The sequence below is a fragment of the Toxorhynchites rutilus genome, chromosome 3 (genome assembly GCF_029784135.1).
Source record: "Toxorhynchites rutilus septentrionalis strain SRP chromosome 3, ASM2978413v1, whole genome shotgun sequence".
Classification (NCBI taxonomy): domain Eukaryota; kingdom Metazoa; phylum Arthropoda; class Insecta; order Diptera; family Culicidae; genus Toxorhynchites; species Toxorhynchites rutilus.
The window spans coordinates 57,245,268-57,257,931 of NC_073746.1; the positions used below are offsets into that span (position 1 = coordinate 57,245,268).

The 12,664-nt window shown below is 38.9% G+C and overlaps 2 protein-coding genes across 2 annotated transcripts; one reads left to right on the forward strand and one right to left on the reverse strand.

The window, feature by feature from the left end:
• Positions 1-1,995: 1,995 nt before the first annotated feature.
• On the forward strand, positions 1,996-3,664 carry LOC129777115 (U3 small nucleolar RNA-associated protein 18 homolog). The gene has a single exon (XM_055783187.1). It carries the CDS (start codon positions 2,078-2,080, stop codon positions 3,605-3,607), a length of 1,530 nt encoding a protein of 509 aa, XP_055639162.1. The 5' UTR covers positions 1,996-2,077; the 3' UTR covers positions 3,608-3,664.
• Positions 3,665-9,416: 5,752 nt separating this feature from the next.
• Positions 9,417-10,751, reverse strand: LOC129777863 (replication factor C subunit 3). The gene is made up of 2 exons (XM_055784425.1): positions 10,059-10,751; positions 9,417-9,997 (listed from the first exon to the last, which is right to left on the reverse strand). The coding sequence occupies exons 1-2, from the start codon at positions 10,647-10,649 to the stop codon at positions 9,512-9,514; spliced, it is 1,077 nt and encodes a 358-aa protein (XP_055640400.1). The 5' UTR covers positions 10,650-10,751; the 3' UTR covers positions 9,417-9,511.
• Between the last annotated feature and the right edge of the window lie 1,913 nt (positions 10,752-12,664).

Consider the following 12,664-nt stretch of genomic DNA (forward strand, 5'->3'; position numbering starts at 1 on the left):
ATCAACTTTTTATTTAGTTAATAACTCAACTGCAAAAACTTTCCAATTTAAGTTTGCTATAGAATCCGATAGACGAGGTTCTGACCTGTTTTCAACGTTGGTAAATACAGCTGGGAATGTATTTGCAGCTAAGTTATGACCCAAAGAGAGAGTCGATGTAGAGAAATCGATCAAATCACTTACATCCCTTTCATTCTAAGCCCCTCAAATACATATTTGGACAAAGTAAAATCACTCCTCTCATTCACGTTATCAAACGATCGCAGACATGGGTTAAAACAGTTGTTAAATCTATAGTTCGTTCTGTTGAAAGATGTTACAAATAAGAGAGAATCATGATATCTTGGAAGTTTATTTGAATCATTCCATGGGAGCTGTCATAATGACCTTCGTAATTTCTTTGAACAAATCCAACAAATCGGAACAACTTGCGTAACGTAGAATGCAAATCGGTGAAGCATACTCCAGTATGCTGTGAGCAAAATAATCACCTCGATAGGAAAAATTCTGCATTCCGATAGACTTGAAATGTATCAATCGACTTAACAAATTCCATTATGTATTCTGTTCGACAATATTTCGTTCGATCCTACTAGAATGTTAAACCCATTATTGCTTTCGTTCGAGTGATTTCTATTAGGGGATACATTTTTTTAACTCGAACAAAATGCAAATCCGGCGGATGCGACATTGGGGGAAATGAGGCAATAAACATCGGTAAAATCAGGGGGTCTTCGTAGCCTAATTGGTTGCGTGTCCGCTACTAAGCGAACGATCATGAGCTCATAACTCAGGGCCCCTCAACTGACCATCTTTGCGGGTTGTTCTAGCTACTATGTCCACGCAACAATCATCATGTGACGGTAATCCCAGTCCCTTACCGCTCACATTTTCGGTCTGCTGCATCGGTAATTGGCACTATTAATAACAACAATGGAAGCCTCATATCAACAGTCCAACTGTGAACATTCGAACAATAGGAATATTCTTACGCCGAAAAAGGCGACACGTGTTGTGTATCGATAGAACAGAAATACTCTTTCGCCTAAACGGCTACTGTGTAATAGATAAAACAAATATTTATCGATAGAAAGAAATACTCTGAGGCCGAGGACATACTAAACGCGGTGCGGTGCGATGCGATGCGATGCGATTAATTGGAGTTCATCGCGTGCTATGACATACTGATCGCTTTAGATCGCGCGTTTTTCGATTTTTCATTCCACTCCATTCTACATGTAAACAACCCAGCACAAGGATGCCAGATATGATAACATTTCTTCATTTTGTCATACCACGTACAGTGTATGCTTTTGCGGTTGTGATACTTATGTGTTCGTTAAACCTTAACTTAGAGTCGATCGTAGTTCATAGATTATAGATCGAACTTATTCGCTCCATGATATCCTGTTTCGTATGAATTCGCATGCTTGAATGTTTACGCGCATATCTTTGTCAACACACCAGATTAGCAGAATATTCAGCAGTTTGTTTTGAGGAAGAAAAAGGAAAAAATGTGTCCCAGACACGACAGTATTTTATTTATTTCGCTCATGTATCACTATGAATTTTATTTTGAAACGAAATAAAATGTTTAGTAATAAAACTTTATTTAGATGAAAAAAGCGTGTATTGTTTTGTAGAAACAGCTGAGAATGATTGATTCCATCAACTTGCTTCCGCGATAATTACATAAAATGATCATCTATTCTGTCAAATATGTACCGGAAATTTGTAATTTTAAAACTGGTTGGATATGTTTATGGATTGGATTTTTGTTGTCCATTGAGTATTCCTTCCGGAGGACCAACCGGTCAATTCCAGAATGATGTTGGATGTCTACTTCAAAATCAGTCATATTTTTAGTTTTAATTTCTTGTCCACATATTCATTTCGGGAATTTTACTTCAGTGTATATACAAATGTCATTCCTTTTGTGGCAAACCTGCATGACGACCATTATTATTTATTATTGGGTCGAATCTGACAGTTGTGTTTACCTAAATTTCACGTGTTTACGACCGCTTCTGATAAGGGTCGTCGAAATATTGTTTAATTATCTAAAATACTAAATAAAATGGCACTAGTGATAAATAACCGAACAAAGGTGCAAAACAAGGATGAGTCCGAATCCGAAATTGACTCGGATTCGGACACAGAACTGAAGCAGGAAGCTGAAGTAAAGGAATCTTTAAGCGAGCAGGATGATATCAAATCTGGCAGTGAAATGGGCTACGACGAAGATGACGAGAAGGATATCTTTGACCAGCTGGATGATCAGACGATCAAGCGGCCAAAAACGGACAAGGAAAAGGAACTGATGTCGCTGGTCTTCGGCGCGAAAGCAGAACTGGTTTCGAATCTTGCAGATGATTGTGTTGAAAGTGGCGCTGAGGGAAGAAATAAACGACAAAGATCCGCAGCATGGCATGACACCGATGACGAGAATGATGAAGATTATCCCGATAAAGCTCTCAAAAGTGAACCGAAAGCAACTGTTCGTCGGAGACGGAAACAATACGAGAAAATCGTGGGTCAACCGAAGTGGGCAGATTTGGATCGGGAAAAAGAGGTGGATTCAGACGACGAAATACTTCGAACCGTTGGACATGTTGTTGAAGGCACTGTTTCGGATCTTCCAAAGGAAAACATTGAGTTGAAAAAGCTTAAAAATCTGAACAGAGAGACGAAACATGAAGGGGAAATAACAGCAATCAATTTCCATCCAACATCGATGGTCGCTATTATGGCAGGTACAAACGGATTCGCTTCGATTGTTGCGGTCGATGGCACTAAGAACGAGAAGCTCCACACTATAGGCCTCCAGAAGTTCAAAATCGCATGCTGTCGGTTGACTCCGGATGGAAACGAAGTTATCTTTGGCAGTTTCCGGAAGTTTTACCATGTATACAATCTAATATCCGGTCAGAGCGACACGCTTCAGTTGAGTGGAGAAGGGCCTTGGACCATGAAAATGTTCGACTTGTCCAAGTGTGGCAAATATCTGGCTGTCGGTGGAAGTTTCGGCGAAATTTATCTGCTTGACGCTAGGAGCAAAGATATCATAACAACCATCCAGCAGAGACATCACTGTTCTTCGATCTGTTTCTCTCCAGATTCCAAATATCTTTTTGCACACAGCAACGACACGGATGTGTCGGTGTACCATTTGGAAAAGCGTCGTTTTGTGAATGTTTTCACCGATGAAGGTTGTGTTAACGGATCGTTTGTGGCTGTATGTCCGAACAATCGCTTCCTGGCTACAGGAAACCGCCAGGGTGTGGTAAACGTCTACAGGGTGGACAAGGTTTTAAAGGAAAAATATCCCTCGCCAGAGAAGACGATTTCCAACCTCACGACATCGATAGGATCAATTGTCTTTAACGCTACATCCGAGTTGTTGGCCATAGCATCTCCAGACATACCAAACGCGGTCAGATTGGTACACCTGAAGAGTGGCACCGTGTTCCGAAACTTTCCGATGATGAAGGCTAACCTCGGAAACGTTACCCAGCTGCAATTCTCGCCCGGTAGCGGTTTCCTGGCAATTGGAAACCGACAAGGCGTGGTTTCTTTATTTAGAATAAAGCATTATCAGAACTATTAAAATGTAATTAATAAACGCGAGATAAACATAAAAAAAATATTATTTTTTATAAAACAATTGTTGGCAAAGCCTATTACTTCTATTTTGTAACTGACAGTTAAGCAATAGCCTGCTATTAAATCTATTTGACCCGCCAAACGACTTCGTGAACCTGATTTTGCGCGAAATACATCTGAATGCCAGTCTGACACCAGCAAAGTGACCTTCATCTCATTTAAAGTTGGACCCGACTTTAAAGACAAACGCACATAAGCAGTCAAACTGGCCATTTGGTTCTGCGTACTCAAAGAGTTACCAAAAAAAAAAAAGTTGATGGGTCTGGGCCTAGGGGCACGGACGGGATCTTGACATAGGACTGTGATTGTGTGTAGTAATTGAATTTGAATTGATTTTTTCACTGTTCAAAATCTGTATTTTTTTCTCTTTTGATACATCAAATGGAAGCACTGAAAAAAACCTTTTTTCTGTATGAACTTGGTTTCTTTAAATGGGTTAGATGAGATAAGGTGGTAGAATCCAGAACCACATTCTGTTCAAAAATGTACACAAAAATACCATTGAAGCCATTGCTAAACTTTTCTTCTGTTTATTCAATTATGCACAATGAGTCATCATTTCTTCTTCGTCGACACGTTGTCCGGAACATTGTTTGCAATAACCTTTTATCCCGGTGATGCATATTGAGTATGCTATGGTCATGAGTGCTGTCTTGGGAAGTTCGTGTAGTTGCTGTAGTGAATTGATCGCAAGTTCTGCTTATGTATAGGAAAGGGGAAGGTGAATGGGCATGTACATTCGAGGAAGTGAAGCGGCTTCTTAGGAAGACATTTATTGGGAGCACAAAACAAAGATCGCGACTACTCAAGCTATCATAATCTGATATGCGTGAGTATACCCTATCTTCAAAATCACCAGACAGTTAAGGGGGGACCCCTGTTTGGAAGGTCGGAAAATAATGAATTTTCGTGGATTTTTTTTTTTATGTTACGAATAAAGTGAAGGGTTCGTGTATTTTGGCTATTGTTTAAGGTATATTTGAAGATGTATTTTCCATTTTTTGAGTGCACGAATAATGATTATAATGCTGTTGATAGCTGGATGCGTAGATGCTGTCTGAAAAGCGGTACCTTGCTGGTGGTATCTGTTCTGAAGCAACGGAGTGTCGCAGAACGAATTCCAATGAATATTTTGAACATTAGGACAATACCTAAAGCATTACATAGGGGTTTATAAAAATTCGAAAAATTGCCAAAACGGTAACCACTTTGTTAAAAATTAGATATTTTCCTTGAAAAATCTCTAAATAGCTATTTTTCAAAAATCGACTCGGATATCTAAAAAGGCCATGTAACGCCATAGATAATTCACTTTTACATGCTGATAAAAAATTTCAGCCAAATCGGTCGAGTAGATCCTGAGATATCGGTACCACCAGTAGAAATAACATGGTTTCGAAAAAAAACCCGTTTTAAAATTCGTACAGCAATACTATTTCCTTTGAGGTGACTTCATACTTTTGGCTGTAACTTTCCAACGAAATAAAATATTAAAAAATCCTTTTAGAACAATATTTCTGAGAACATAAGGTTCCCAAAAATGCAAAAAAAAACGAAATTTTTTTTTTCGATTTTCCAGACCGGGTCCCCCTTTAAATTAATCAATTGCATTTTTACATAACCAAACAACATAATCGATATTCTGACAATCTGGACCACAATTACATAAATTGTTAGTGGCGAGACCTACACGATAAAAACGGGAATTGAGCACTAATTGATTGGGCAACATACAATACAATAACTGATAAATGCCTATTATTGGTAAATGGAGAATGATTCATTATACGCATTAACTCATATTGTGAGCTTACGCTCGAATTTAGGCCAAAAGGTTGATCGTTACGTCGGGGAGGAAAACGAGTGGTAGTGCAATCGAAAGAAAACATACCCATTTTAATCGTCAAATTGTTAAATTTTTTTACTATGTTCACTGTCAATGTTTGTCTAATGGTATATAACACAACATATGGCGCAATAATGATTTTGAGTAATATAAGTTTAAAAACTCTCAATGAATCGTTACATTTTTCGTAGAGTAGCCCCCTTATATAGAAACCAAAGATATAGAGACCTATTCCAGAAGACGAGATGAGCAGACGAGCGCTCGTCTCGTTTGTTTTCATATTCCAGAAGCCGAGCTCGACTAAGAACAGAGGAGTAGCTCGTCTGGCTTGACGACCGTTCGGCCGCGCTCGCCGATGAAGTCGAGTCGTCTAGTTTGTTTAATGTGTTTTTGCACCTTGTGGATTTAAGGTGAAGGTGGAAGCTAGCCACAAATGGCTGCAACAATGGCGCTCATTTCTTTCATCTCCCTCCCTCACCTCTCGCCCGAAAATCAATAATTTTGCGAAACAGTGTGAAGAAAATGATCGTTTTCGCACACTTCCCATCAAGTAATATCAACCAAACTCTAATCGATTACTCACAAGATATTAAATTTTCATCTGCTTTCGCACCGTATAGTGAAGAACGTCGGAAAGCTCGAGCAAGTGCTCTGAAAGTTAAATTTTCGTTTTTCAATCTTCTGCAATGGTTTTGTTTGTATTGGTGGAAGCATCGTTATTTTTTCGACACTGATGCCAAACAACATCATCGAAACAGCTATAAAAACCACTCAATAAAATATTATTCCGGAGTCATAGCGTCCCATGTCATGAAAATCAATAGAATAAAATTGTGTTGATATCAATACAATTATTATTTTTACGTTTAATGGGTCTATAATGTAAGTTTTAGCAACTTTAACATTGGGTAAGAAAATTGTATTGCAGAGCTCGGAACACTGCCACGGCTGCCTACACTGAGAGAAATAATTAGTAAATATAACGAATTTTTTGGTAAATACTACCAATCTATAGTCATTTTCGACCGTACTAATAAACACATATGTCAAGCAGAACCATGATTCGGAAGCCCAATATCGGCTACATTTTCTCGCCGAAAATGCACGTATCAGAATTATATCCTTATTATACCTCCGTATTGCCTTATGAGAACAATGAAAATGGTTAATACGCGCTTTTCTCACCAATTTTCAGATATGACTTACTAATGTTATCGAGTAAAATATACTAATCTCTGGTAGGGATGCGGGTTTGTTGACAATATGTACAAAAAAATTGTACATTCTACTAATTTTGCATTACCAAATGTATTTAGTAGTTTTCGACCGAGGATTTTTCTAAGGGTATGCTTTCAAAAACAGTAAACGGAAAAGTATTAAATTCAATCTAAATGCCTCGGCCAACGAAGAGAAGGGTTAAGGCTTTCCAACGTGAATATGTGAAAACAATACGATCAACGAAGGAAAATATTGAGGAATTATCAACATCGAGTTACTATGCGGAAGAACTTGTTAATACCAAAAGTGCCCCAATTCGCATGTGTTATAAATTTGCTCATGTTACGCTCGCGTATAATCAGAATTTTACTTCATATGCAAATGCACCTTCTATATATATTTATATTTGCAATTGTTCATCGGAGCATATCGTTACATACATTTTACTTTAGTATTGAATTGTTATTTGTTTTTTTTTCAAATGTATTCAAAGACTCGTGTCAATGAAGCGCCACACAGTCTGATAAGTGAATTGATCTATTTACGTGTGCTTTGCTCTTCTCTCACAAACACTATTACCCCATTTTTACACGAGGGTTTACCTATACTACTACAATGGCTAGCTTCCACCTTCACCTTAAAGCATCGGTATTCTTCTGTCCCGCCTTCATCTTCAAAAATTGTTTCACGGTTAAACTACTATTGCATAAGTAATGTATGTTTTCAACTGCAACCATCAAATTCAATTCAGTAATTGCAAACTTTTACAGATTTTCAAATGGGCATTTTCCGAATCACACAATCAAATGTAAACATTGAAATTCATTTCCAGGGATGCCAGGTGACTGTTTTGAATATGTTTCACGGCACGAAAAGTGTATTCACAATCATATTGAACGAAAAAAAATTATTCAAAATTCAGTTTTTGAGTAATTTTGATAAACCAATGTTTGTCTTTACTGATTGATATTTCACAATAATGCGTTTCATTCGTCGTACCTATTGTTTCGAGCTTTATTGCAATGAATGTGAACAAAATTTGAGTCCATTATTGCGCAACTGTGAAGGGAAATCGTGGATTAGGTGAATAAACATTGGCCTCTATAACTCCATAATAACGAAACGTCTGAGTGATGAAACCATATGGTAGAAAAAAAATATCAATAACACAAAAAGATACATGGAACTTTTTACTCTTTATTATGATTTTAGGATTTTGGCACTGAGAAAAGAGTCTCGATTGATCAATTTTTGAAATGTTTGTTTTACTCAAAATAAAAACATGTCTTCACATATGACATCACTGATCATACCGAGATAAACTGTCAGAAGCTTTTCCAGTCTACCAAATAAAACATTCCAATGAAACTCGTGTACTAGAATAGGATATTTTGTTCGTCTCGATAGTGACTGAAGCCGAGACCAGACGAGACGAATTGTTTGTCTCGTTTTCTGGAATATACCATAGTACTAGTATGTCAAAATCGCTTCTTCTGTCATAAACCTGACACCCACATCCACCACACCACCGAAAATTGCAGTGCAACTTTGAACAGCGCGTATTTCTACGGACGGTGGTAGCCCTCCGGTTCCCTTGACAGGCAAGTATTGTTATTCAATCCTACCCCGCACACTCACCTATAGTGTTTGGCAGCACGCTTCTACTACTGTCGCTTGTGCCAGTTTGATATACTATCAAAAAGTGTGAGTAATGAGGACAAAATTCAACAACAAGGGGGTCTTCGTCGCGAGGTAAAATGATTTTGCTGTATAATATACAACAAAATTATCGCGAGGTAAAATGTACACGAATAAATCCGGGTATGTTACAGCTGAACTGCAAAATGAGCCTCAAAAAATAAGAAGATGGGATAAAAAAATTAAGCAAAGGGTTTATACAGATTTTCTGAGAAAAAACTCAGATTTTTTGAGACTAAAAACACAGATTTTATTATGGCAACCCTGGCTAACAATACTGCAGAAAGCATCTAGAAATCGAGAGAGTGTAATATGATTACTTGAGATGCTACACATAGTGCACCCGCTAAAAGTCAGAGTTCCTAAGGCAATAAAACTCCCACGAGGGTGCCGAGCAATGCGACCATATAGTGTCATTCGATACCGAAGCCTCTTAATGGGGCAAAGGTCTATTTATTATTTATGTTTGCATTATTCGAAGCGCACCGCGTGGAGTCGTGCGTTTGTTTTCTTTCCGCTTTGCTGTTAGCTTGGCTAGCAGTGAAGAACGGTAATCACATGCTACGTTTTGAGAAACATGTGTCTTCACTTCCTTTTCCCTATTTACGTTAGCAGCTCGAAGAAGCTATCTTTCTCTATCTAAAATATTGCGTCTGACCACACCTAGAATAATTATAGCAAAACCCTTGTACATAACAAACTTTTGGAGCAATACAACGAACGAGCGGCACGTTGGCCGCCAGATTCTCTGACAGACACAACGCGTGATTGTATCAAAATCCGAACACAGCCTAAAACACCAAAACTAACTGCTAAACTTTCATGTGTCAAGCAGGATGCTGAGACAGTGTTCCCTAATGCAACCGAGCTTCCATCGAACTTGATACGGATACGACCAACCCACTAGTGCAATGGTTCGTATGTTTATATCCGTCGAATCCACAAATGAATTTCTGAGTAGAAAAAGAAGATAAGGCTTCAATTGAGTGACGGACTATGCAGTTTATTACGACAATTTATGTCAGAAAAATGTATTGAAAACAATAAACAATAAAAGAAAAGAAAATTACGATCTTCATGAATCCCTTAAAAATCATCCAATTCCATCGAGGATGCTTGATTGAGGAACTTCTTGTACAGTGCCATGAACTGCGCCACGAACGCTTCCAGGTGAAAAATATGCTTGCTTCCTTGCTGCATCCGGTGTTCATACTGTCCGGCAAAGTTCAAAGTTTGCGTCTTGAGACTCATATCGCAATTTTTGACTAGATTCTGTACCAACCCACGGAATATAACATCCGACGGGACGCCCTGGGACAGCAGCTCGTATAGCCGTTCCCTCACCGCTTCCAGCTTCTGTGGACTTTGTTCCAGCACAATTTGATTAGCGGTTTCACGGAGGAACACTTGCCAGTCAATTTCCGGCACCTCTTGGTTCACCGTGAATGGATACTGTTGTACCTTGCATGCTTCCAGCATGAGGATAGCGCGTCGCAAATTGCGCTCGGACTTGGCGGTGATTCGTTTCGCAAGCTCCGATGGAATGTGTAAACTTTCTTTCTTTCCGATGTGCTGAAATGCAAATAGTGCTGTTATTTTCATCCAAAAAACAAGCAAATAATAACAATCTTACATTTAAAATTTTAAGGATATCCTCCTCAGATGGAGCCGGTACTCTGATTCCCAAGCAACGGCTTCTTACCGCGGGAATTACTCGCGAAGTCGAATTGACACACAGAATTAATCGACATGTAGACACATACTTCTCCATGGTTCTTCTCAGCGCGTGCTGGGCATCTTTGGTCAGCTCATCCACCTCGGACAAGACGATCGTTTTAAACTCCCTCTGCCCGCTAGGATCGATCTGCTGCGTTTGAGCGATTTGTTTGATCAGATCCGTCACAACCACCCTGTCGTATATTCCGGCATCCGATGGATTTACCTCGATGTGGTAATTGCTGCTGACGGTCATAATCTCCACCTTCCGGTTCGAGGGCGTTGTGAAGTTCATAATCTCATTGCGTAGCCGCTCCACGCCCGGTCCGTAAAGTTCCCGTAGCAGACACATAATGCGTGTTTTCTTACCGGCTCCGGAGGGACCATAGAACATGAGATGCGGGAAATCGCCTTGGGAGCAAAGGTTAATAAGATGTAAGGATTGCGTTTTATGATAGTCCAGTTTAGACAGTTCGCGCGGTCGGTAACGGTCCACCCAAAGAGCCATTGTGTTGTACAAATACAAAAAATATTTCCGGGCACGAGTTTTGTGAATTTTCTTCAAATCGACCTTTTGTTTTGTTTGACCTTTGCGCGCCAAATCCAAACAAGGCCCTTCAGAAACTTACATGAAAAGTGACACAATTTTCTTTTGATGAAGCACATGACACACTTCATTTTTTTCGTATCAAATTCAGTAAGTTAAGGTGGAAACAGAATGCCGCGCTATGCGTCGCGTCGCGACAATTGTGCTTTGACACTTCATTTTAAATATGAGTGTTTCCATTTAGTCGAACACAATAATGCGTTGCGTCATTAGCATCGTTGTACTAAACGCTAACATTTGTTCTAAACTGCTTGCGCCGAATTCGCGATGACAGTGGCATGGTGTCGACGTCTGGTGGCAACTTCAAATTAGGGCCATAATTTGGGTCCCAAACTCGTTAGTGTAATCTCTATCAGATTAGAAGACACGAAGCCGGTTTTTAAATTCTAAAATTTGAATGATAATTTTCACATCATGTTATTTGATTACATGAAACACGTGTTTCTGACTTTCATTCAACCATATGGCTAAACTATTCCAACATTTATGCTGAATTTTTTCATCATTATATAGAGTTGTCTTCATAAATAATTTTCGTATGAGACTTTTTCAGCACCTGCAAACAAAAATGTTTTTCATTTAAATAGAATACCAGTTTGATATGGAAAAGCTAATTTCATTCATAATTTAATTTTGAAAACATGTTCATTCCGACTGCAAATCAGCTCTTTCACGCTCCACTAACCTAGTAAACGAAGCTCGATATGTCGGATATGTCAATGTGTTGTTTCTAAAAACATTCAACTGATCCGTGGACACAACAAGATTTTCATACGACTTTTATTTTGTTTTTGTTTACATGACAAGTGGTGTGCCAATGCTAGATTGTGACTGCGAATCAACAGACTGCGTCGGGCGAATGTTTTAGTACAAAACGCAAGCAATGACAGCTGATGAGAAGCAACGCACAACGCGGCATTCTGTTTCCACCTTTACCTATAATTCGACATCTAGCTTATTCGATAGGAACAATTGTACATTTCCGCCTCTAATTGGTCATTTTTCTAAAAAACATGCGTTACACAAACAGCGTCCTTTTAGCCAGGGGGATCCTATGCGGCCATCTTTTTGAAGCCAGCGTAGAAAATCATGAGCATAGAAATCATAATCTGAAATTAAAAATGAAGTGCTCCGTGCGATCCTGCAGCAGTGATTTCAATTGCAAATCGCCAAGAAAGCTTCAGAATGGGCATCTAAACATCGCTTACCAAAGAAAACTATCTAACGTAATAAACATATATGACTCCAAACAGCAAACAATACGTGAGCCTCCCGAGCGCGAGACCTGCTTTATGCTGCCTACGCTCAATTTGCATTGGTTGAAATAGGGTTGCCATAGCCCTGGTTATAGCAGACTGCCGACACGACGGACGCTGTGCAAGAAAAACGAAAGGATCACAATATCGGTAAGCAAAGTGATGTTTTGAAATGAAGCCTAAACAAACAGTTGACAGATGTTTTACAAAGCAAAAACTACGTTCGAATTCTAACATGTGTTAAAATGGAATTAGTAAAGTAAACTTTTATTCATACGGATTCAAGTAAATACTACGAAAGTTTACTTTACTTGGAAACGGACATAATAGGCCGTATGAATGAATAAAAAGTATTGACAATTTGTCGTTTTTGTTTTTGTTTTGGTTTCACAGTTGTCTGACTGCTGCGATGAAAGTTCGATATTCCAAATTCACCACCCTTTAGGATTTGAGGCGAACGGGTAGAATGCAAAATATTCGAACTCGATCGGATTGTTAATTCCAATCAATCCAATCGCCGATCGTGAATCGGAATGAAGGTGAGTGTATGTGGATTTTTGGGAGATATCATTTTCATAAAATTGTCCGGAAAAATAAGTTAAGTGCGATTCACATACAACATACACGTCACGTTCACGTCCCGTCACGTCACGATACGTC

Excerpts from the sequence above, each read along its gene's own strand:
- LOC129777115 (XM_055783187.1), top strand. The coding sequence starts at position 2,078 with ATGGCACTAGTGATAAATAACCGAACAAAGGTGCAAAACAAGGATGAG.
- LOC129777863 (XM_055784425.1), bottom strand. The coding sequence starts at position 10,649 with ATGGCTCTTTGGGTGGACCGTTACCGACCGCGCGAACTGTCTAAACTG. Across the intron at positions 9,998-10,058 it reads ATATCCTTAAAATTTTAAAT|CACATCGGAAAGAAAGAAAG; the intron begins GTAAGATTGTTA and ends TTTGCATTTCAG.